Below are 26,301 nucleotides of genomic sequence, written 5' to 3'. Positions count from 1 at the left end.
TATCCAAGTTTCTGGAATCTTGGTTCAATGTGGCTCCTTGGTAACCAGCCTGGGTTGGTTTTTTCTCTCCTGAAAGTCGACTGGTCAGGGAGCTTTGAGTCAGGGCTGAATCATGGCTGTGGTATGTTCTCCGAGCAGAAAACAAACTTTGTTTTTTAAGCCACCCCGGAAATGTGTGAATGGATTACTTCTGTAGTTACACGTTGTGTCTGATTCATGGCTTTGTGAGTGGCTCCCGGCAGAGCCTGCATACTGGGTATTCTTTGCATTTGGGGGTGTCTTCCACTGTCCCCCAGCCTGTCCTGGCACCGCTCTTTGAAAGTCTTCACAAAAACCAATGAAAAAATTATAATAATTTTGAAACTGAGCCAAGCAGTTCCATGGGCCTCAATGCAAGAGGAAGAAAGGAGAGAACTGAGTGGGAGACTTTTTTTTTTTTCTTCTGATTATTGCTATGAAATCTGTGGCCTTGTGCAAATACTGCTTCTGGTCTTTCTGAATTACTCCTAAAAAACAAAAAGGCCAATCAGGTCTGAGGACAGAGAAATCCAGTGAAGGAGGAGGGAGGGTTCAATCATTTCTCTCCAGGTTTTTAATTTTTTTTTTCTGTTTTCCTGGACCCAGAAAAGATGTCAATAATAGCGACACTGTTTTATAAAAGAGATTGAGCCTGGCTGGTGTGGCTCAGTGGTTGAGCATCGACCTATGAACCAGGAGGTCATAGTTTGATTCTTGGACTGGGCACATGCCCCAGTTGCAGGCTTGATCCCCAGTGTAGGGTGTGCAGGAGGCAGCCATCCATGATTCTCTCTTATCACTGATGTTTCTGTCGCTCTCTCCCTCTCCCTTCCTCTCTGATGGTGCTCTTCCTGTGATCACAGAATCATTGAATCAAACCTGAGAATTGACCCCTGAGAGCCCGGTGCCTCCCCCATGTGTTAGGAGACACAGAAGCCAGGAAAACAGTAGCAACTGGCCAAGATCACAGAGCTTGACCTGAATCAGATTCCAAACTCTTTAATGCATGAATGTCTGTGACAGTGGGGTGGAGACGTATCCTATATAATAAAAGCCTACTATGCTAAGTGTCTGTTTGTCTGCTCATCTGTTCAACCAATCAAAGTGTAATATGCTAATGATATGCTAAGGCTGCTCAACCACTCGCTATTACGTGCACTGACCACCAGGGGGCAGACACTCTGACCAGTAGGTTAGCTTGCTGCTAGGGTCCAGCCCATCGGTTGAGTGAGACGGGCTAGACACACCCTGGAGCCCTCCTGCAGTCCCTCCCCGGCTGGCCAACCTTCCATGTCTCTCCCTGGCCCTGATCATGCACTGGTGGGGTCCCTCGGTCTGGCCTGTGCCCTCTCGCAATCCGGGCTGAGGGATTCCTGCTCCCCCCCTCCAATGCATGAATTTCATGCACTGGGCCTCTAGGAGATAATAAAAACTGAGCTGTAAAAGATCTTTTAAAAAAAATATTTTTATTGATTTCAGAGAGGAAGGGAGAGATAGAAACATCAATGAGGAGAGAGAATCATCAATTGGCTGCCTCCTGCATGCCCCACACTGGGGATCAAGCCTGCAACCCAGGCATGTGCCCTGACTGGGAATGGAAGTGTGACCTCCTGGTTCATAGGTTGATGCTCAACAACCCAACCCACACTGGCCAAGGTGGGGCTTACTTTTTTGAGAATAGCTGCTCTGACCGTTTAGATGACCAAATGAAAAGACAGTTATGTTAATCACCCTCAAGGGACAGGTTTATGATTTTCCTCTAAATGGTGAGCTGATTGTCCCACTATCACTGATTGAACATTTTAGGTTTTATTTTTTTAAATATGATTATGTCACAGGAAGCAAGAGAGACTTTTAATACTCTTTCTTTGATCTGCCGATCCCATAACTGTTGCTCCCCCGTTTAATTATTGTAGCTTTAAGGACAAAGCCTCCTCATTGCCTGGATGGACAAGTAGAGACTTAATTACTGCGCGGAGAGACCTGTGGGCACTTGCCTCTTGACGCTGATCCATGGTACACGAGGACCCAGAAAGGTCACTGGGAACTTTTGTCGCTCTGGTTGGACCATGGCCAATGGATCTTTCTACAGCCTCATGGAGAGTAAGTTAATCACAACAAAGGCTCGCTCTACCTTTTAAAATTCTAAAACCACAGGTCAACATTGCCATTATCCATGTCTCACTGGGAGAAACCATGGCCGTCCCATCACACTGCGTCCCACTCCTCTGGGACTCAAATCAGACGTGTGTTTTCACAGTTACTGGCACTTGGTCTCAGTTGTCTGTGGAGCCATGTCTACTGGTCTATGTTGGCTTGCTCCAGGGAAACCAAGCAACCCTGACACTCTGCTCAGTGGCCCTGAAAACACAGGTCAAATCCCTCTGTGGCAAAGACTTCCCGTGAAAAATATCTTCAGGGCCTGGCCAATGACTCTCTTGTATTGAGCAACGTTTGCTAATAAGTTCTGTTTCAGAAAGAAAATACCGGCTGTTTGTTTATTTATTTTTTAAAAATATGTTTTTATTCATTTCAGAGAGGAAGGGAGGGGGGCAGAGAAAGATAGAAACATCAATGATGAGAGGGAATCATTGATCAGCTGCCTCCTGCACACCCACTACTGGGGATTGAGCCCATAACCCAGGCATGTGCCGTGACTGGGAATTGAACCATGACCTCTTGGTTCATAGATTGATGCTCAACCACTAAGCCATGCAGGTCAGGTCCGTTGTTTATTTTTTATTTTGTTTTCCTCGCCTTTGGAATTCAAATTCACAAAAACACCACTGAGAGCATAAGTTTAGTGCCCATGATTCAGTTGATAACAGACTCCTGGTGGGTAGGGTTGTCCAATAATCTCTCTCTAGTCCTCCAAAGCAGAAACAATTAGTCTCATGTATTCTAAACTTCTAGACTCTGTGTGAAAAATGTTCCTTTTTGGTTAGTATATCTGTCTCCAGAAAATCACCCAAGGGAAAATGATGCTCCCATTCCGTTCATTGCCTTTTGGACCCATCACAAGCCCTGGCATTTAAGGACCCAAAGTTAAATAATTCTGTCACGGAGCAGGCGATGGAAATGCAGGCTAAATAATTATAAAGAGAGACCATATACCTGAGCAGACAAGATGCAGCTTGATGAGGGAATGAGCACGCTAAGACCAATCACCTCCAGATTGCAAGGTGCAGGATGAATGGTCTGATCCAGATCCCTCTGCAGATCCAAAGGCCTCTGGGAGCGCTGCTGGTGGGAGCCCCCAGCCACCCATCCTCTCCAGAAATTGCCCTTGGCTGCACAGGGTCACCTTGCCCAAGGTCATGCCATTCTCACGGGGCAGCCTCTATCCAATAACTTCATTGCGAGGGTATGGCAACTCTGAAGGGTCATTCCGGTATCACAGCTCCCCACGGGGGTCAGCGGAGGCCTTTGTAGAGACCATAGCACAGTCCAACTTCTCCCAATCGTTTCTTTCCCTTTATCCGGGGATGTTCATCCCAAGAGCACAGCTAATAAGCTTCCTGAATGCTAATCTCCATCTCAGACTTGGTTTCCCAGGGAACCAGCCTGTACCTGTTGCTACCAGAAATAGCTCAAGACGCAGACACCAAGATAGAATTCTGCAGCTGAACCGCCTGCTGTCTGACCAGCAATGCCGACCTCCTACTAGCTGGGGTGAGCTTTCCCTGCGGACGGGTAGCAGTGCAATTGTTAAAACTTTTGCTGGTAGTGAATTTGGATGGCGTTGCAGCGGAAGGAAATTCACTAGTCGGTGAAATGCATTAGGGGTTCGAGAAAGATGGGAGGAATAGGCATGAGAAGGACAACGGGATTGGATGAACTGTTGCAGGAGGCCATTTTGAAAAACGGAAGGCTGACAGCAACTGCACGGATTACAAGGTCATTAGGAAAGTCAGAGGCCTCTTGGCAGCACAGAAAGGAATCCCAGCTCCTGCAGCCGGAGGGCAGGAAAGGCTGTGGGTCCTCCCAGGATGAAGTCGTAAGAGTCGCAGAGCTTTGAGAGGATTGGACTCCCAACCCAGGTAGGTCTGCTCTGCCCGGGTCAGGGCTCCGATGAGTGAAGAGTGGGGTCTGGAGATGCGAGGTGGGAACATCTGGGTTGATGCACGTGAAAATCCCAATCGCCTGCACCCTCCGAGCCTATAGATTGGCTCCCTCCTCCACATGAAGGGCTGGCATTCCCCTCACTTGCCTGAGGACGCGGCAGAAGCCATGCTCCGCAGGACAGCAGGTACCTCACCAGGGCCTATGCTCACCTGCCCCTTGGCCGTGAAGCCAGTAACTAGCATGAGGCCAGCCTATAACCCAGCTGGGCAAGTGCTGGACCTGCTGGGGAGGAACTGACAGTGAAGGAGCTGCCAGACCCAGCCAACATCTACTGGAGGGAGGACACAGAGGGCTGAGGATGCTGAATCCGAGAGTGGGGGATAGAGCAGGAGATGGGGGTTGTATTGACTATATTTTCTTATTTCCTGTATTCTTTTTTCTAAAAAAAAAAAAATATTTTATTGACTTTTTACAGAGAGGAAGGGAGAGGGATAGAGAGTTAGAAGCATCGATGAGAGAGAAACATTGATCAGCTGTCTCTTGCACACCCCCTACTGGGGATGTGCCCGCAACCAAGGTACATGCCCTTGACTGGAATCGAACCTGGGACCTTTCAGTCCGCAGGCTGACGCTCCATCCATTGAGCCAAACCGGTTAGGACCTATTTCCTATATTCTTGATGCTCTAGCACTGGGGCCTTGATTCTGAAGAGCCTGCTACTCCCAAGGCTAGCTAATTCCTAGAGATAAAAAATGACTCCCCTGCAAGCATGCCTTTCTATGCAAACCAGCCAATCCCAAGCCCATATTCCCAACCGTCTCCTTTATCAAACTCTCATGCACGTGCCGGGGTCCAACCCCAGCGGGTCCAGGGGTTCCCAAAGGTGTAGACGGAGTCGGCGAAGAAGGAATGACACGGAGACAGCGTTCAGTTGATCAGCAGCCTAGCCAGGATCTCCAGCCAGGATCTCCAGCCAAGTTCTGGTCTCGATCTCCAGAGAGGTTCTGCTTAGGCTCTCCAGAGAGGTTCTGTCCAGGTACTCCAGTCAGGTTCAGTCACCAGGTTCTAGTCAGGTTCTCTTGCCAATTTCTGTAGTCAGGTTCAGTCCAGGATCCCTTGCCATGTTCTCCCGCTAGGCTCTGTCTCTAGGCTCCGAGGCCAGTCCCTGTCCAGGATCCTCCGGCATGCTCTCTCCAGCGAAGTTCTTCTGTCTCTAGAGAACATTCTGTGTAGGTTCTGTGCCTAGGCTCTGTCTCTCTTGGTCCTGTCTTCCAAGCCCTGTCTGAGTTCTGTCTCTTGCTGTCTTGTTCTGAGTTCTGTGTGTTTCTGTCTTGTTACAACTGTATTTATACCAGTTGATTCAATCCTATCAATCTCTATTACAAAGGTTAGGGCGTTTCTTATCTCCATTCCAGGGAGAAAAGATTATGTAGTTTAAGCATGATTGTTCGTAGTTAAAGGGATTAATTACCCGCCTGGCACTTACTTGAGGGGTTTTATCCCCTCCCTAACTTCAGGGGAAAATCCCTACCTGGGGATTCAACCTTTCTCGGAGAGGTGACCTTGGTTAAAACACAGCGCCAAGAAGGTGAGCAAATATATTAAGAACCATATGCCATATATGCCAGGTCCCTTGAAACAGCAAGGATGGACCGGCTCCCGGCACGCACGGAGCCAATATTCCCCTAGGGCAGCGGTTCTCAACCTGTGGGTCCCGACCCCTTTGGGGGGTCGAACGACCCTTTCACGGGGGTCTCCTAAGACCATCGTAAAACACATCTATAATTACATATTGTTTTTGTGATGAATCACTATGCTTTCATTATGTTCAATTTGTCACAATGAAAATACATCCCGCATAGCAGATATTTACATGACGATTCATAACAGTAGCAACATTACAGTGATGAAGTAGCAACGAAAATAATGTTATGGTTGGGGGTCCCCACAACACGAGGAACTGTGTTAAAGGGTCTCGGCATCAGGAAGGTTGAGAAGCGCTGCCCTGGGCCAGATGCTAGGCCACAGGGGACCACTCCCATAGTCCAGAGCTGGCTGAAATAATTCAAACTATCCAATCCAAAACTTAGCGTGCCTCTCCTGCCTGGCCCATTCCTTTCCACAAAAACCCCGATAAAGACTCTGGGCCATGCTCCCCCTCTCCTATTTCTACTCCTGACCTTCCACGGTCCTTCCCAGGTTGTCCTGCATGGTGTGCAATGCCTTGTCCACTTTCTGAACCTGGGTCAGTTGTCAGACCCAGAGCCATTGATGGAGAAGAGGTTGGGTCTTTCTGAGAAAGGACCCGGCCCATCACAAGTGCATGTAACGTTGTCTGTCTCAGTCCTTTTCCAATGGCTCTTAGAGTTCTTTTCTGGGATAACGACATGGATCATCCTCAGAGCCATGAAGCTTGCTTGTGGCATCTCCGTTAGAAGGAAGGCACACGGGGGCCAGGCACGAAGTGGGATTCTGACCCAAGTCTGGCTTACAATGGGTCCACTGGACCCACTGACCCATCTGGCGGTCATTTCTCCAGAACCTGAATATGCAATCTCAATAGATCAGTGGTTCTCAACCTTCTGGCCCTTTAAATACAGTTCCTCATGTTGTGACCCAACCATAAAATTATTTCCGTTGCTACTTCATCACTGTCATATTGCTACTGTTATGAATCGTCATGTAAATATCTGATGTGCAGGATGGTTTTAGGCGACCCCTGTGAAAGGGTCGTTCGACCGTCAAAGGGGTCGCGACCCACAGGTTGAGAACCACTGCAATAGATGAACTTGGTGCAAGCTTTGACCCCACATTGGTACCTTGGCCTTTGCAGTGAAGAAATAAGGAGAGGAAGTCTTTGCAACTGTCCTCTTCTTTCCCCCATTAGCCAATATGGTAAAGCAAAACCAATATCGAATCCTGGGGGAAGCTGCAAAGGTTAGTGATACCTGTGGCTTTGGGGGGTGAACAGGGGGGTGGCTGAGAGAGAGTCAGGGGGAGGGAGAGAGAGATTGGGAGCAGAGGATAAAAGAAGGCTCATGATCTGGAGAGAAAATGGACCTCCTAGCCTTCTCTTTCTATGGCCTTCCAAGTGCATGTGGGGTGTGTGGAGAGGATCCTCAAAATAGAGGTTCACCCTGGAGAGAACCCATCGTTGTTGAACAATTCCATTCGGAATAGTCTGCATGTTGTTATTTAAAAATTCCATTCAGAATCGTGTGTGTCCTGGACTGTCCTGAGGCGGGAAGGGAGCCCGGGAGACCACATACCCAGCAACCTTCTGGCCGCACAACTTGGAAATAGGCAGATTGGAAACAGATAGGAAACCAAGCCCTGCCTCAGGCTGGCGACTGTGCCCTTACAGAGCACCTCTGAGCTCAGGGCTAAGCGGGTGAACCAAGTCCCGGCCAGCCTGCGGTGACCTTGACCACATCCTCTGGCCTGGGACACATGGCATGTCACCAGCTAGATACTGAAGACCACTGATTTTTTTTTTTTTTAATGAGAGCATATGCCATTCATCTTTCTGCTTCTTCTCATGACAATTAAAGTATCTTCTCTCTCTCTCTCTCTTTTCAATTGACATTAGAGAGAAAGGGAGAGGGAGAGAGAGAAAGGCACATCAATGATGAGAGAGAATCATTGATTGGCTGCCTCTTGCACGCCCCACACTGGGGAGGGAGCCCGCAACCTGGGCATGTGCCCTGACCTGGAATCCACCCGGAATCGATGCTCAACCACTGAGCCATGCTGGTCAGGCACCCCATCATTTTTTTAAACACCTCCTTACTTGGTGGCATAAGAAGATATCTCAGGCTCACCTTATTCCTGGAATCATCCACTTCCTGTTTCCTTTTAGTGGAGGATGGTATTTAGACACCAAGGTTAGATGTCGCTTGTGCTCATTACTACTGGTGTGTTATTGTTTTCACAGCTGATGGAGCTAGAATTTATATATATATAATATAATATAATATAATATAATATAATATAATATAATATAATATAATATAATATATATAATATAATATAATATAATATAATATAATATAATATAATATAATATAATATATAATATAATATAATATAATATAATATAATATAATATAATATAATATATATATGCAGTAAGTCCTCACTTAATATCGCCAATAGGCTCCCAGAACTGTGGCAAAATGACGCACAATGAAACCAATTTTACAATAAACTAATACAAGCAAGAGAGAAGCTCCTACATGAAGTCATCAACGTTATAAGGAAATGAGGTCGAACCAAAGGAATGATGTTTAATGCTCTTCAAGGACCTTCACACAGATATATAATGACACCTCTGTCTGTATGCACATATATTTATGTTTTTATCGTTTTACATTTAAAGATGATGAGTTCACACTATACTTCCAGTTACACCCAAGGCCTCCAGGTTCCTTCCCTTTCACTTCCTGTCACTTACTTGCTCGGTCACTCCTTTGCTCAGTGTAACCAGTCTCCCAGCTCGTGACTACCTCCGAGGGGACACCTCCCACAGAGGTGACTGTGTGGCTCAGCCCCAGGGCACGCGTGCCCCCGAGAGGGGAAGAGAAGGGAAGAAAACACTAAAAACCAGTTCAGAGGAAAAACAGGGAAAAGACTGTGTCTTTGTTGGCTCGGTTCTCTTGGGAGCCGGTTGCAGGAGGTGAACTTTGATTTTATTGCACATGCTTTGCTCCCAGGAAGGAGGAGGTGAAAGGCATTGCGTGATTCCTTAGAAGAGAGGTCTCAATCCCCCGCCACCCCCCCCCCCCCCCGGCTCTACCATGGTATCTACAATTAAGCAAAGCCAGATAGAAAACCGGAGCGAACTGGCATGGGAGGAGAGGGGGAGAGAGAGGAAGAGGAGGAGGGTAGGGAGCCCAGAGCCACAGTGGCAGAGAGCAGGCCTTCAGCAAGTCCTAGAGGCACCTTCCATCCCAGGGCCCTCCTAGCCCTCTGACCTCGGGGCCAGTGCCTTTCCAGGCTCATATCTGACCCTTACCCGTCCTGGGCCCCGCCTTCCTCTTCCCCAGCACTAATTTTGGGGGTACCTTCAACATAGGCCCTGTCCTGGCCCTGGGACCCAACCCACTTTCCTTTGATCCTTGGGGCTCCCATGGCCACCTTTAACCCCTTGGAGACTCCTCTTTCTCAATTCTTTAAAACATTTAAAAAAAATTAAATTTACTGGGGTGACACTGGTTAATAAAATTATACAGGTTTCAAGAGTACCATTCTATGATACATCGTCTGGATATCGCATGGCGTGTCCGCCCCCTAAAGTCGTCTCCTGCCCTCTTCCTAAATTCTTATGCTGTAGGAAGCAAGATGGATCCAGAGTCAGGCAACCAAAGGATTTTAAATCCTACTTTTCCCACTTTTTAGAGGTGTGTCTGGGCACAGCATCCTCTAAGCACCTACCTCATCACCTTAACAATGCCCCTAACAATAGGAACCTCGGAGGGCCACCTGAGCCCTTAGGGACCACACTAGCTTTGCCTTCCTTCCTGGGCAAATCCAGAGCGCTGACCTTGGGCTGCTGGAACGTTCCATCCACCCAGAAGCAAAAGCCCAGAGCCGTCTCGGCAGACTCGGAGAGATGACCTTGTTTGTCTATACCTGAAAAGTTCCTTAAGAAAACATTAGATCTTAGAAAGGAGACAGAGCTCATGGCAAAGAGAAGGTGAGCCATAATAAGTTTCCCGTGACTGAGTGACCGGGAGAGCACGGATAAGAACAGTTTACTCCTGTTCTGAATGAAGAGAGAAACAAATCGTGCAGAGCGGCAAGAATTACACCCTGAAGTATGGACTTAAGTGGCTTCTGGCACTGGGATTCAAAGATCTAAGTCTGGTTGAGTCTCAAAACTGCTTCATTTTACTTTCTAGTGTTTCTGGTATGTTACCCACGTCCTCGGCTGCGTTGTAGCTCACAGGGCTGTCAGGAAAAGAAGTTACTGGAGAAACCTGCCCAGATGAGCAGAGCAGGGCCTGGCTGCCCCCCCCCCCCCCACCGGGACAGCCTCACTCTGCTGACTCTGCCCAAGGGCCACTTTCTCTTTCCGTGTGGGTGACGACGTCTACAGTGAGACCAGACACCTGGCTGTGTCACTTGAAACAAGACCAAGTCCTCTTCCTTCCCCTGGGCAAGGACTACTCTTAATTTTGGCAAAGATGCCGATTTTCAAATCTGCTGTAGGTCTCAGTCAGGAGCAGCTTGGTGTCTCTACAGCCCTTCGTGGGAGGTATTTTTAAAACAAATATATTTTTACTAGAGGTCTGGTGCACGAAATTTGTGCACGGGTAGGGTCCCTAGGCCTGGCTGGAGATCAGGGCCGATTGGGGCCTTCCGGCTGCTGGCCGGGGCCTTCCTTCGTTCCACGCCGCCCCCTGGTGGTCAGCGCATGTCATAGCGGGGGCAATTTGCACATTAGGCTTTTATATATATAGATTGATTTCAGAGAGGAAGGGAGAGGGAGAGAGAAACATCAATGATGAGAGAGAATCATGGATTGGCTGCCTCCTGCACACCCCTTCCTGGGGATCGAGCCTGCAACCCCAGTGTGTCCTGACTGGGAATCAAACCCGGGACCCTTCAGTACACAGGCCAACACTCTATCCACTGAGCCAAACCAGCCAGGGTGGTGGGAGGTTTTAGTACGGAAGTAACTCAAGAATCTCCTTTGAAATCAGCCTCCTCAGAGGGAAGCCCAGGCCGTTCCTAGAATCTCTAGCAGAGCCGCCGCCCTGAAGCTTTGCTCTTGGCTTAGTCCAAGCAAGCAGGCGGCTCTTGCAGTAGCACTAACAACTCGCTCTGCGACTTTCTGGTTTGCTGATTTGGCTCCTGCGATTGCGCCAGGCTGCCTTCAGGTGGCGCCAGTGTGCCATTGTCCCCCAAGGAACCCGCCCTGGGCTAGAAGCAAGGCCTGCTTCTCTCCCACCCATTCCGTGGGAGGAACTGCTGCCAAGACGCCTCTTCCTAATGACAAGGTTTCTTTTCTGCTCGAAGCCCATCAGAGGCTTCCTGCCGTCTGCTGGAAAAAGCCAGCCGGTCCGCCGTCTGGGCCCGAGGTCCAGCTGAGACCCAGTCTCGTCTGAGGCCAGAGGATGACGAAGGAAGCAGGGGATGTGGGGCTGGGGTGGAGGGAGGAGGTGGTTTGTGTCTGGGGAGAGAGCTGTGTTAAAAAACAGAACAACATAAACCGATGAACAGAAACAGATCTAGAGACAGAGAAGCATCGCTCAGATGCTCAAACCTCAGAGGGTGGGTAGGGAAGGATGGGGGTCAGGGGGAGAGATCAACCAAAGGACTTGCATGCATGCATATAAGCATCAGCGATGGACGCAGACAACAGGGGGTGAGGGTGAGGGCAGGGCTGGGGGAATGAGGGGACAATGGGGGGATAAGGACACATTTGTAATACCTTAATCAATAAAGGGGAATAAAACAAAACAAAGAAAAAACCAAAAACAAACCCACAGAGTAAAGCTGAAGGTGGAACTGGCTTCATGAGGCGATTCATGACTCAGGCAGCGTCCCATCCAGCAAGGAGAAGGCGCTCGACGAGTTGTACAGAACGGGAGGTTTTAGAGGTAGAAAGAGGGTGGGACTAAGAGTTAAAACAGTGAATCATTTCAGGCAAGGACACCATCCCTTAGGGGGTCTTTTTAAAAATTTAAAAAAAAATATTTATTGATTATTTACAGAGAGGAAGGGAGAGGGATAGAGTTAGAAACATCGATGAGGGAGAAACACAGATCAGTTGCCTCCTGCACACCCTCTACTAGGGATGTGCCCACAACCAAGGTACATGCCCTCGACCGGAATCGAACCTGGGACCTTTCAGTCCACAGGCCGACGCTCTATCCACTGAGCCAAAGCGGTTAGGGGCCCTTAGGGAGTCTTGTCAGGCAGAGGACTTCATCGGAGTTGGTCAGGACAGTCCAGGCTGATTGGCTTAAGATTTTGCCCCCGGGAGAGGCACACCCCACACTGGGGATCGAGCCTGCAACCCCGGGCATGTGCCCTGACTGGGCATCAACACTCAACTGCTGGGCCCTGCCGGCTGGGCAAAAAAGAAAAGAAAAGATTTCTTATTCCTTTTTATGGCCTAATAAGGTTCCATTGTATGGATATACCATATATTAAGAATGGGTAGTTTTATTTTTAAAAAAGTAGACTATTATTTTAGGTCAGTTTTAGGTTTACAGCAAAATTGAGAGGCCAGTACACAGATTCCCCATATACCCCCTGTCCCCACACAGGCACACCCTTCCCCATCACCACCATCCGTCACCAGGAGGCACATTTACTACAATCAATGGACTTACATCGACACCTCACAGTTACCCAGAGTCTGTGGTTAACATTAGGGTTCACTCTTGGTGTTGTACATTCTATGGGTGTTTTTTAGAATACATTTTTTTTTTTATTGATTTCAGAGAGGAAGGGAGAGGGAGAGAGAGATAGAAACATCAATAATGAGAGAGAATCATGGAACGGCTGCCCCCTGCACGCCCTCTACTGGGGATCGAGCCCACAACCCGGGCATGTGCCCTGACCAGCAATCAGACCGTGACCTCCTGGTTCATAGGTCAAGGCTCAACCACGGAGCCACGTTGACCGGGCTGTCCCTGCATTTTTTAAAAAACCTGGGGGAAAACTGAGTAATTTCAACACTATTGCAGAGACGAAGACAGATGAAGGCACAACACTCAGAAGTGCAGCCACAAAGACACCTCCGTGGTTCCACGCCTGCTGCTCCGCCTCCTTTTGCAGCAGCCCCGGGCCTTTGTAAAATACAGATCAGATAGTGTTTCTCCCTCTTCAGCTCAGCACCCCTCAGTGCTTCCCTTTCTTTTCTTTTTAAAATTGATGTCAGAGAGGAAGGGAGAGGGAGAGAGAGAAACATCAATGATGAGAGTATCATTGTTCGGCTGCCTCCTGCACGCCCCTGACTGGGGATAGAACCTGCAACCCGGGCATGTGCCTTGACCAAGACCGAACCTCCTGGTTCATAAGTTGATGCTCAACCACTGAGCCGCACCGGCTGGGCCAGTTAGCTTTCTATGATGGATTGTGTCCCAGCATGTGCAAAGCCTGCACGGGCAGTGTCTTCAGAGGGTAGGGGGCCCTCCGTTCCTCCCTGTGTGAGAGGGACCAGGTGAGCTCCCCCTTTGGGCATTTAGGTGCCAAGCTCTGGCTGGGCTGCCTCACACAGACCAGCCTCCCCCTCCCCCCATCACGGAGAGGCCCGCAGACGGCAGCCAGCAGTCACTGGTCAGGTCAGACCGGGGTCCAAGTCCTGGCTTCGCCGCTCCCTGGCTGGGTTAGTCACTGCAGTTCTCCAGCCTCAGACCCATCCGTGTGCATCCCTGTAGGGTTCCGTGAGGATCGCCTGAGGGCGTTAGTGCGTACACACACCTTGTGCAGGGCTCAGAATGGATAAGCACCCAATTCGTGCTAGCTGGGGCATTATGTGAGGAGATATGGGAATACCCTAAAACTGTTAGCGTCATCACGTGTGTGTGTGTGTGTAAGAGAGAGAGTGTGAGAGTGTATGAATATGTAAGGTATATGTGTGTTTGAGAAATACTGTGTGTGAGAGTGTGTATGTATAGTATGTGTGTTTGACAGATAGTGAATGTGTGTATGTGTGTGAGAGAGTGTGTGTATATAGCATGTGTTTGAGATACTGTGTGTGAGTGTGTGTGTATGAGAGTGTGTGTGAGTGTGTGTGAGAGTGTGAGTGTGTGAGAGTATGTGAGTGAAAGTGTGTGTGTGTACGAGAGAGAGTGTGTGTGAGTGTGTATGAGAGAGAGTGTGTGAGTGTGTATGTGAGTGTGTGAGTGTGTGCATGTGAGTGTGAGTATGTGTGTGTGTGTGAGTGTGAGTGTGAGTGTGTGTGTATATAAGTGTGTGACTGTGAGTGTGGAGCGTGTGTGTGAGCATGTGAGAGTGTGTGTGTGTGTGTGTATGAGTGTGTGTGAGTGTGTATATAAGCGTGTGAGTGTGTGAGCACGTGAGAGAGAGAGAGAGAGAGTGTGTGTGTGTGTGAATGTGTGTGTGTGTGTGTGTGTGTGTGTGTGTGTGTGTGTGATGGGTGGTGCAGCAGCCTAGAACGGGACCAGGCTGACAGCTACCCAGTGGAGAGAGCTCGTGCCCAGGGGCTGGGAATAACCTTGTGTCTGCCCTCCGTCCCCGGGCCCATCCCCTTGGCTGCAGCCTCTCCAGACCCAGCACAGAGGCCCCGGCTCTCAGGAGGTCCCCAGGGAGGCAAGAGGCAGCAACCCTGCGCCCCCTCTCCCCCCGCCCCCCTCCCCCAGGCCCGAGGGCTTCTCCCGGCCGGCTGTGGGTGGCCGAGTCCCCTTAGACCGTGGCCTGGACGGTCAGTAGAAAGCTGGGCGCACAGTTGCTTGAAGGGGAACGGAGGTTAATTGTGTCAAGGCGAGCGGCGTGAACTTGGAAAGTGAGAAGCCCTCCCTCTTCCAAGCGCTCGCTGGCCCCAGGCCACACCTGGCCTCGCATCCGCTAATGATGGTGCCCACAGAGTTCCAGGTGTTCAGCCCGCGATGGATGGCGCCTGCCGGGCCGGGGACAGGCTCAAGCCCTGCCCACGTCCCCCCCAGTGTCTCCAAAGGCGGGAGGCGTGGGGCCCATTACAAAAGCCTCCTCCACAGGAGGGGGGCCGGGAGGGGGGCCGGAGGGGGGCTGGAGCTGCCCTGCCCTGGCTGTGCCGCCTGTGACCCTCTGGAAGGCGGGCAGGGCCTGTGGCCGCAGGTCCCTCTGGGAAATGGGGTGAGGTTAGCATCCCTGCGGGACCGTCTGTGCCAGGCGCCTGGAGGCCCAGGTGGGCCGCTCGGTGCCAGGGTTCCCAGGGGCACGGGCACCTGGGCCAGCTGACACCTCGGGCGGTGTCTGGAGGCCCTGGGGCAGAGCTGGCGGCTGGCAGCACCTGCCAGGCGTTGCTGAGGGTTGCCAGGGAGGATGCAAAGTGGGGCAGCGTGGGGACAGGTCGGCAGGCAGCCCTGGTGTCGGGAGAGGTGGCAGCTGTCTGGGCTGAGGTCACTGAACCCCATGCACTGCCAGGAGGAGGCGGGCGCCGGGCCCTGCGGGAGGAGGGAACGCGGAAAAGTCACAGAGGTGAGCGCGGTCGCTCAACACCATACGGCCTCCGGGGTCAGGGCGCCGTGCAAGCTGAGGTCTGGGGCGAGTGGGGGGCTTAGGGTGGGAGGGGTGGGAGCGAGGGTCTCTCCTAATCCCCTAATGTTAAAGAGATGGGAGCTCCGGCTCAGGGAGTGTGGGTGGCTCGCCCGGATCCCACAGCTAAATTGCAACAGAACAACCAGTGATTGCCTGGCGGTCTGCGCTTTCGTGCAACTCACCCTCCCCACATGGTGCATCGCATGTCGAACTTTGGAATTTACTTTTCCCCCAATAAAAGTAGCGTAAGGAGGCCCTGTGGCCCGGTGGGCAAAGCAAGGAAAAGGAACTCTGGTCTCTGGGGTCCTTGCCCACACTCTGCTCCTACACCAGAAGGTGGTCTCAGAAATGGTAGCTGCCCTGGCCAGTGTGGCTCAGTGGGCAGAGCGTGGGCCTGCGGACTGAAGGGTCCTGGGTTTGATTCCGGTCAAGGGCACGTACCTAGGTTGCAGGCTCGATCCCTGGCCCTGGTTGGGGTGCATGTGGGAGGCAACCAATCGATGTGTCTCTCCCACATCAATGTTTCTCTGTCTCTGCCTCTCCCTTTCACTCTATAAAAATCAATGGAAATATATCCTCAGGTGAGGATTAACCAAAAAAAAAAAAAGTAGCTGGTGCAATAGTGAAATGCTTGGCTGAGTCACAGCCTTTCCTCGCCCCTTGGGGTGGGAGGAGGGAGGTGCACGCCCTGGAGAAGCAGCGAGCACCCCCGAGTGGGGAGAGGACAGTCAGGCTGGAGGGGCTGTGATGAACACAGTCCCGTGATGTGACCTCAGTTAGCCTTCAGCCCCGTCTCTGGAGCACACCTTTTACCAGCAAAACACGGCGACCCTCCGGGGATCCCCTGGCTGTCATCGCTTCCCCAGCCTCAGGGCCGGCTGGTGTCCCCGTCAGAGCTGTGGGGACCAGGAGAAGTGGTGAGAGCTCAGCAGTGCGGATCGACGCCTAGAAGGACCACAGTGACCAGGTCCTCACCACGCCCGCGGCACCTGAGGACCCTCGTGAAGGGCGGGTCAGTCCTCAGCTGTGGAGATGGACAGTCCCGGGCTGCTCCTCACCCAGGATCTTCATGGCTGGGTGACCTTGAGTGAGTCACTTCATACCTGAGCTTTGCTTCCAAACCTGCAGCTACTCCATGATGCTCCCAGGTGTCACCAGGGTTATTGCAAGAATGAAGTGAGATAAGATGGTGAAAACACATGCAGGGGTCCCAGGGTCTAGCAGCTGCTCAACCTATGCTCTTTGCTGTCCTCCATTTGAACAAATAAGCATCACACTCACACACTCACACACACACACACACACACACACTCATACACACACACACACACTCACCCTCCCCACACCCCCCAAACACCCATACACACACACATACTCACACAGACACACACACTCATACATACACACACAAACACTCATACTCACACACTCACCCATGCACTCACACACACACTCACACCCACCCACCCACACGCATACACACTCACACACATACACACATACTCACACACACTCATACTCATACACACACTCTCACCCATACACTCACACACACACACTCACACCCCCCCTAACACCCCCACTCACCCATACACACACACACTCACTCATACTCATACACACACATGCACACACACTCACACTCACACTCATACATACCCACACACCCACACACACATACACTCACACACATACTCTAGTCATAAAAACTACAATAGAAGATAATGGAGTCTTTTTTTTTCATTTAAAAATATTTTTATTGATTTCAAAGAGGAAAGGAGAGGGAGAGAAAGATAGAAACATCAACGACGAGAGAGAATCATTGATTGGCTGCCTCCTGCATGTCCCATACTAGGGATCAAACCCAAAACCCGGGCATGTGCCCTCACTAGGAATGGAACTGTGACCCCTTGGTTCATAGGTCGATGCTCAACCACTGAGCCATGCCGGCTGGGCCGAAAACTATTTTTAATAGCTGCATATTATTTCCTTATTTCACTCTCCCTCATTTTATTTAACCAGATGTTGTTTCTGGGTGGTGAGCTCACCTTCTTGTACATTTAGGTTTCCACTTTTCCAGTATTCGATGCAATTCTGTGATTAACATCCTTGTATACAAAGGCCTGTCTACAGCTCGGATTTGCCCAGATATCAACCGAGACTATCTAGGTGAAATAGTCTCAAAACCCGTGGGAGCCCGAGACATCTGGAAGCTTCCTGCTACCTGACAGAGCCTGGGGCCCTGGCCTCCCTGCCTGGGTCCGGCCATCCCCGCGGCCACCTCACCTTGGACATGCTCACCTTGACATGAAGCTCAGCTCCTGCTGTGACGTTCACGGTAGGAAGTCACTCACATGAAGCAGTAATGTGTTTAGAAGATGCTACTGGAGATTGTGGGGTCCAGGGATGGTACCCCTGGGTGGTCCTCTTCCTCCCTCCTCTTTCTGCTCCTCCCTGTCCTGTCCTCCCCTTTGCTTATGCAGAGCTGCAACCTTGTCCTCCACAGGTGTGAGGCCACCTGACACCCAGGCCTTTAAGAGTGGGCTCATCGCCCGGCCAGCTCCCGAGGATTCGAGCATCCTGAGGTCAGCGAGGGGAATGGGAAGGGAACCCGAGTGGGTAGGACAGGACGGGCTCTGGAGAAATATGGGGTTACTAATGCACAGTGCCCCATATTAGTAGCCTCCCTGGCCTGCCCTGGGTCTTTTCCCGGCTCCGACACCTGAGTTGCTCCATGGCCCAGCTGATGAGACCTCTCTGAGGCTGCTCCCATTCATGCTGTTACCTTGGCGTCCATACATACCAGCTGGGTTTAGTGTCTCTTTTTCATGGGTTGGTTTTTCCTCAGGTACTTGTTGTTTCCGGGTGGTGAGCTCATAATGGCACTGAGATGTCTTCTGGGCTGGGGCCCTGTACCCACAGCCCACCCCAGGGGACTGCAGGGAGGGAGGGAGCACTGTGAGGTGGCGTGTGTCAGCCTGAAGGGGTTCCCTGTTTCAGGGGGTCTGCTTCTCAAGCTTAAATGTCCCACTCATGAGCCCACCAAGGCCACCTCCAACCCGTCACAGCAACAGCTCACCAGGCCTCCTCTCCCCACCAGTAAGGGCCCCACCATCCTGCATCGGTCCTTCCTTCTCTGTGCCATGGGCTGTGGCTTCCTCCTTATTTATTTATTTATTTATTTATTTATTTATTATTGAAAGTATTACAGACGTCCCCCATTTCCCCAATCCTCCCTCCTTTGCCTCCCTCCACCCTACCCCACCCAAGACCCTCACCATACTATTGTCTGTGTCTATGGGCTATACATATCCTATGTAATAAAAGCCTAATATGCAAATCAAATGAACGGCAGAATGACTGGTTGCTATGATATGCACAGACCACCAGGGGGCAGATGCTCAATGCAGGAGCTGCCCCCTGGTGGTCAGTGTGCTCCCACAAGGGGAGTGCTGCTCAGCCACAAGCCAGGCTCACGGCTGGCGAGCGCAGCGGTGGTGGCGGGAACCTCTCCCACCTCCATGGCAGTGCTAAGGAGCAGTGAGCTGAGTGGTAAGGAGCAGCAAGCAGATGGGCAGTAAGGAGCAAGGGGTCCTGGACTGTGAGAGCGATGTCCGCCTGCCAGCTTAGGCCCACTCTCCAGGGAGCAGGCCTAAGCCAACAGGCAGACATCCCCCAGTGGGTCCTGGACTGCTGAGGGACCCCCCCCCCCAATGCATGAATTTCGTGCACTGGGCCTCTAGTGTGCATATAAGTTCTTTGGTTAATCTCTTCCCATCCTCCCCCACCTCCCTGTCATTCTATTCCACGCATCCTTGCCTCTGGATCTATTTTGTTCATCAGTTTATTTTGTTCACTAGATTTGTGGCTTCCTCCTTTAATCCCATCCTGCCTGCCTGCCTTCTGGGTTTCTGAGATTTGGCACAATTTCTCGATCATTAAGAGCACTCCTTCTTGGCTCCCTGTGCTTTCATGACTTAAAGATGTCTTTTCTCTCGTGTGTAGGGACCTGTGGGTAGGAGGGTGAGGTAGGCTTGTGTTCTGAGTCTCCTGGTCCTACTATCTAAACGCCCAGTTTGCATGGACAGGTGCTCACCATCACCAATCACCAGGGAAATGCAAATAAAACCACAATGAGATACCGCCCACCTGTCGGAGGGCTACCATAGGAAAGCAGGAAGTAACAAGTGTGGGCGAGGAGTTGGAGAAAAGGCAACCCTCACATCCTGTTGGTGGAAATGGAAATTGGTGCAGCCTTTTATGGAAAACACGACCCAGCAATGTTACTTCTGGGAATGTATTTGAAGGATATATAATCACTATCCTGAAAAGACCCTGCACCCCCATGTTCACTGCAGCATTATTTATAAAATATGAAAAAAACCTGTCCATCAAGGGATGAAGCAATTGTGGTATACACAATGGAATATTCTTCAGCCATAAAAAGAAGACAATCCTGCCATTTTCAACAACGTGGATGGACCTTGAAGGCATTATCCTGAGCGAAGTAAGTCAGACAGAGACAAATGCCATATGATCTCATGTGTGGAACATAGAAAAGCTGGACTCATAGATACAGAAAACAGATGGGTGGTGCAGAGGCAAAAGGGGTGGAATGATCAAGAGGTGCAAACTGCCTGGCAGGTTTGGGTGAGTGGTTAGAGTGTCGGCCTGTGGACCAAAGGGTTTCGAGTTCAAGTCCTGGTGAAGGGCATGTACCTGGGTTGCAGGCTCTCTCCCTGGCCCCAGTCAGGGTGCATGCAGGAGGCAACCAATCCATGGGCTCCTCTCACATTGATGTTTCTCTCTCTCTCCTTCTCCTCCTCCTCCCTCCCATCCACACACACACACACTCTCTCTCTCTCTCAAAAAAAAAATCAATGGAAAAAATATCCTTGGATAAAAAAAGGTGCAATCTTCCAGTTATAAGATGAGTAAGTCCTAGGGATGTAAAGTACAGCGTGGTGACTAAAGTGAGAAATACTATGTTATATATTTTTACTTATGTATTTATTTACTTATTAAATATATTTTTATTGATTTCAGAGAGGAAGGGAGAGGGGGAGAGAGATAGAAACATCAATGGTGAGAGAGACTCATGGATCGGCTGCCTCCTGCACGCCCCACACTGGTGATTGCAACCCAGGCATGTGCCCTGACCGGAATCGAACCCTTCAACCTGCAGGCTGATGCTCTACCCACTGAGCCGAACCAGCCAGAGCTGTTGTATATTTTAAAGTTGCTAAGAGAGTAGATCTTAAAAGATTTCACCACCACACACACACACACACACACACACACACACACACAAATGTAGCCTTGTAAATTTGTGGTGAAGGATGCTAACAAAACGTGATTCTGGCCATCATTTTACAAAATGTGCAGATATCAAATCATGATGGTGTACACCTAAAACGAATACGATGTCATACATCAATTATATTTCAGTTAAAAATAAACTTCCATTCAAATGAAGAGTCTCTTCAAAGGGCTCATCAGATTCCTCTTCTCAGTAGTTCCCTTCCTTTCCAGGGAAGGAAATAGTTCCTTAGTTCTGTGTTGCTACTGGATTTGGACTCTGGTACAAAGTGACAGACGCTTAGTTCTTCTGGATCATATTGTGGCTGAAAACAGGAGAATGAAAGTTCATGTATGTGGGATTTGAGGGTAAAGGTGAAGAGAGAGAGAGAGAGAGAGAGAGAGAGAGAGAGAGAGAGAGAGAGACTCCCCCTGTTTCATAATGAACTCATTCATTCAACCCATATGGGCACGTCTGATATAGTGTGGGAGGCAAATGTGACCAAGCACACCGCCCACATCAGAGCCCCCCTCTAGGAATTCCCCGTGACCCCACACGATCAGTTCATAGAGCAACAGCCGTGCGGACACGGACTCCCCAGAGTTGGCCACTTTCACATATGAAGGCGCACCCCTCCACAGGGCCCCCCTGGCTTCAGACACCAGCCGTGGGCTTGGGGGTTCCCAGGTCCTGCATGTCTGACTAGCTGGCTGGTGATTGGGGGTTCCCACTCCTCCTCTAGGTTTCACAAGTCACAGAGCCATGTGTGTGACAGTTTCATTGTAAAGGACACGTGAGGACCAGCCCAGGAGGAGGTAGGTGCCGAGGGTGAGGTCTGGGAGGGTCGAGCATGTGGGCATGTCGATGTGTGATGACCAACCAGGGAAATGCCCAAGCTTTTCACTGGGGCTCAGTTATGTGAGCTCGATTAACCCCATCACGGGCCATAGTGACTGAGCCCCATCTCCCCGCCCCAGCGGCTGGGCTCACAGCACATGGTCCAAAGTCCCCACTCTCTAAAGTCACATGGCTGGTCTTTCCAGCCAGGCGCCCCCACCCCCATCCTGAAAGCATTGAAGGACCTAATCTCCTCCCTGGCATAAGCTCAGGTGTGGCTCAAGGGGCCCACCCACCACGAAGAACAAGACACTCCCATTGCCCCAGAAATTCTGAGGGTTCAGAGGTTCCCTCCCAGCAGCCAGGGACAAAGGGCAGTCAAAATCTTGGTTATCTAACACCTACCATGTGGCCAAGTTTTACTATATTTCCTCTATTCCTTCTCCTTAAACTTTTGTGAGAGCAGATATCTAGGATATATTTTTGCCCTAACCGGTTTGGCTCAGTGGATAGAGGGGCCCTGGGTTCGATTCCGATCAAGGGCATGTACCTTGGTTTTGAGCACATCCCCAAGGGGGTGTGTAGGAGGCAGCTGATCGATGTTTCTCTCTCATCGATGTTTTTAACTCTATCCCTCTCCCTTTCTGTAAAAAAAATCAATAAAAATATATTTAAAAAATATATTTTTATTGATTTCATAGACGAGGGGAGAGGGAGAGAGAGATAGAAACATCAATGATGAGAGAGAATCATTGATCGGCTGCCTCCTTCACGCCCCCCACTGGGGATCGAGCCCACAACCCGGGCATGTGCCTTGACCGGGAATCGAACCTGGGACCCTTTAGTCCATTGGCCGCCGCTCTATCCACCGAGTGAAACCGGGTAGGGCTCTCAGATAAGTATTTTAACTACTGGGTTATATCTATCAATAAGTGCATCCTAAAAAGAGGCTATAAAACGATCCTAAACATCAGTGTCTTCATCCACATCGATGAATGCACTGGTCTATATTTAAAGCTGGCTGTGCCCGCCTTCCATCGCGTCCACCTGTCAATCACGTGGATTTTGCAGATGCGGAAGCTGCCAGTCTCCCAGCACATCCCGGGACGTCCTCCACCCTCTGGCGGCCGCTCCGTCCTGGCCGCAGGGCAGCACTCACACCCGGTGCTTGCATCTCCAGGCCCCCCTTTCCCACCCACCGCGGCAAAGCCGTGCTTTCAGCACACTCTCACTGCGCCCACCTCCGCTTCGCCTGGTCAGATTGTGTGGACTTCGGCTCACGGCGTTTGGCCGCCGCGCCTTCCGTGCCTGCTCTGATTTGGCCAATGTAAGGAGTTCTGAGGTATGAGGAAGCTCTGAAGGAAAATCTCACCCTCTAGTGCAGTGGTTCTCAACCTTCCTAAGGCCGCGACCCTTTAACACAGTTCCTCATGTTGTGACCCAACCATAACATTATTTTCGTTGCTACTTCATCACTGTCATGTTGCTACTGTGATGAATCGTCATGTAAATATCTGATATGCAGGATGTATTTTCATTGTGACAAATTGAACATAATTAAAGCATAGTGATGAATCACAAAAACTGCCGGGAGCCGGTCCATCCTTGCTGTTTCAAGGGACCTGGCATATATGGAATACTGTTCTTAATATGTTTGCTCACCTTCTTGGCGCTGTGTTTTAACCAAGGTCACCTCTCCAAGAAAGGTTGTTTCCACAGGTAGGGATTTTCCCCTGAAGTTAGGGATGGAATAAAACCTTTTAACTAAGTGCCAGGCGGGTAATTAATCACTTTAACTACAAACAATCATGCTTAAGCTGCATAATCTTTACTCCCTGGAATGGAGATAAGAAACGCCCTAACCTTTGTAATAGAGATTGATAGGATTGAATCAACTGGTATAAATACAGATGTAACAAGACAGAAAGACAGAACTGAGAACACAGGGCTTGGAAGACAGGACCAAGAGAGACGGAGCCTAGGCACAGAACCTACACAGAACGTTCTCTAGAGACAGAAGAACTTCGCTGGAGAGAGCATGCCGGAGGATCCTGGACAGGGACTGGCCTTGGAGCCTGGAGGCGGAGCCCGGCGAGAGAGCATGGCAGGGGATCCTGGACTGAACCTGACTGCGGAGATTGGCAGGAGAGCCTGACTAGAACCTGGTGACTGGACCTACCTGGAGACCCTGACAAGAGGAACCTCGCCATGCTGATCAACTGAACGCTGTCTCCGTGCCCTTCCTTCTTCGCCGACTCCGTCCACACCTTTGGGGACCCCTGGACCTGCTGGGGTTGGACCCCGGCAAAAAACAATATGTAATTATAGATGTGTTCTCCGATGGTCTTAGGCGACCCCTGTGAAAGGGTTGTTCGACCCCCAAAGGGGTCTCGACCCACAGGTTGAGAACCGCTGCTCTAGTACCTTCCTGAAGAAAGACCGTGCCTCCAGTGACCCTCTCCCTGCTCGCAGAGGTGGCCTGCGGAGGAGAAAGCCCCGGGGCTCCATTGGCAAGTTGGTCTTTCTGGAAGATTCTGGAGCAGACCAATAAGAGTTGGGCGTGGGGCCCGGCTGGTGTGGCTCAGTGGTTGAGCATCAACCATGCACCAAGAGGTCATGGTTCGATTCCCAGTCAGGGCACATGCCTGGGTTTTGCACTCGATCCCCAGTGTGGGGCCTGCAGGAGGCAGCCGATCCATGACTCTCTCATCATTGATGCTTCTCTCTCTCTCTCCCTCTCCCTTCCTCTCTGTCTAAAATCAATAAAACATTTAAAAAAAGAGTTGGTTGTAGGGAGTGAGTGGCTTCCCCGATGTTGGGGTTCTGTCGCGTCTCCAGGCACTTGGGAGGGGGCTCTCCTTCCATGGGGGGGGGCGGGGCATAGCTTTTCCCTTCCAGCCCCCTGACCTGCCAGGGGCCCCACGAGACATGGCTTGCTGCCCTCTTCCATTTCCCTCACCTGCTGACACACCCGGCCTCAGGTGATGCTCGGGCTCCTAAGGGGCTTCCTCAGGAGGCCCAGGTGAGCTTGACCTGGAAACGATGTGTGGGAGGCAGAGGGCCAGCCTCGGGGACGGTGGCCTGCAAGCCCGAGTGGCACCTCCTCACCACTCCCCCAAGGAGGTGATGTCCCTTTAACTGGTGTGCTATTTTCTCTTTGCAAAACTATTTAAAATATATATATATATATATTTGATTGATTTCAGAGAGGAAGGGAGAGAAAGAGAGAGAGAGAGAGAGAGAGAGAGAGAGAGAGAGAGAGAGAGAGAGAAACATCAATAATGAGAGAGAATCATTGACCGGCTGCCTCCTGCACGCTCCCTACTGGGGATTGAGCCTGCAACCTGGGCATGTGCCCTGACCCAGGATGGAACCGTGACCTCCTGGTTCATAGGTCGACTCAACCACAGAGCCACACCAGCCGGGCTGCAAAACTATTGATCCTACTTCCAAATACACCCTGAGCCTGCCTCCCGCATCAGCGACGTGTGACAAACAGGAACCGGAGGACACAGAGGGCCAGCCCGAGTGGGAAGCTCGGAGCTCAGACCAGGGCCTGGGGGTTGCATCTGCAGACCCCTACTGGCTGGCCCGCCACCCAGGCAGGAGTGACACGGAGTACGAGGTGAGGCCTGCAACGTTGGCTTGCTCACCGAGTCCAGAGCTTGGCACCAGGCACTCCTGGCTTCCTCCAGGCAGCTGCACAGAAGCAGTGGCCAAGCCGGCTTGTGTTTGATGAGTCATCGCACGTCAGCCCTGGGCGGCACCAACTCCGTATCAGCTCCTTTAGCTGCTGTGTCTGGCTCCGGCTGTTCCCAGGAGACGAGGTAACCAAGTCCCCAAGTCCCAACTCTAAGGGCGCTTGGAGGTTCTACGCAAGCAAACTGTAACTCAAAGGCCCGTTCCTCATCATTCATTTGCTGGGCCTGTGAAGACAGGCCAAGAAGCTGGGGTACTGACAGGCGAAAACGAAGAGAGTGGGAGGGTCCGTGCAGTTAGGAAAGCAGATGGCAGGACGAAGTCCTCCTCTTTGCTTATCCGAAGGCTGGGGATCTGTACTATGGCAGCAAAACAGGTTTTGAGTCTGAAAATTTTTTTACCAAGTCTGATCGAAGAATCTACTTCTTTCGAGATTTTTAATCTATTTACACGTGTGGTGGATAAAGTTTACGAGGACCCCTTCCCTATGCATTATGTTATTTAAGCTTCCCAAAACTCTAAGAACCAAACGTCGATGGTGACCTCCATGTTACAGGAGAGAAGACGGGTTCAAAAAAAACCAAAAAAAATGATTTGCCCAAATAGTTGACTGGCACTCAAATATGGAACCAGCATTCCGATTGCACATGCAATCTCTGTTCCCCCTCAAACAGCCCCATCTCTCTCCTTGTGATGTCGGAAGTGAAAGGCTGTCTAAATGTTTTGAAGAGCCCTGACCGGTTTGGCTCAGTGGATAGAGCGTCGGCCTGCGGACCGAAGGGTCCCGGGTTCGATTCCAGTCAAGGGCATGGACCTTGGTTGTGGGCACATCCCCAGTGGGGGGTGTGCAGGAGGCAGCTGATCGATGTTTCTCTCTCATCATTGATGTTTCTAACTCTCTATCCCTCTCCCTTCCTCGCTGTAAAAAATCAATAAAATATATTAAAAAATAAAAAAACTAAGAATATCCATTCAGTGCTTTAAAAAAATAATAAATAAATATTTTGAAGCACCCTTCAAACCACCTGTGTTTTATGATGCGGGGAAGTTGGAGTGATGAGCGAAACCTGCACATCCCTCTCCCGGCCACCAGGTGGCAGGGCGACCTCGCTGATGGAGAGACTGGCTCTATCCCTCGCACCAGTAGAGGGCTGTCGGTCCTTGTCGCA

General features: G+C 50.7%; 1 protein-coding gene across 1 annotated transcript in view; it reads right to left on the bottom strand.

The window, feature by feature from the left end:
• Positions 1 to 8,020, bottom strand: part of SPMIP3 (sperm microtubule inner protein 3) — a 31,645-nt gene extending 23,625 nt beyond the window's left edge. The window contains exon 1 of the mRNA XM_059677428.1: positions 7,905 to 8,020. Coding sequence (XP_059533411.1) covers positions 7,905 to 7,921 — 17 coding nt within the window. The 5' untranslated portion in view covers positions 7,922 to 8,020. The remainder of the gene's footprint in view (positions 1 to 7,904) is intronic.
• Between the last annotated feature and the right edge of the window lie 18,281 nt (positions 8,021 to 26,301).

Source organism: Myotis daubentonii, chromosome 20 (assembly GCF_963259705.1).
Source record: "Myotis daubentonii chromosome 20, mMyoDau2.1, whole genome shotgun sequence".
NCBI lineage: Eukaryota > Metazoa > Chordata > Mammalia > Chiroptera > Vespertilionidae > Myotis > Myotis daubentonii.
The sequence above is the reverse complement of the archived record's forward strand: the minus strand, read 5'-3'. Positions and strand labels throughout refer to the sequence as shown.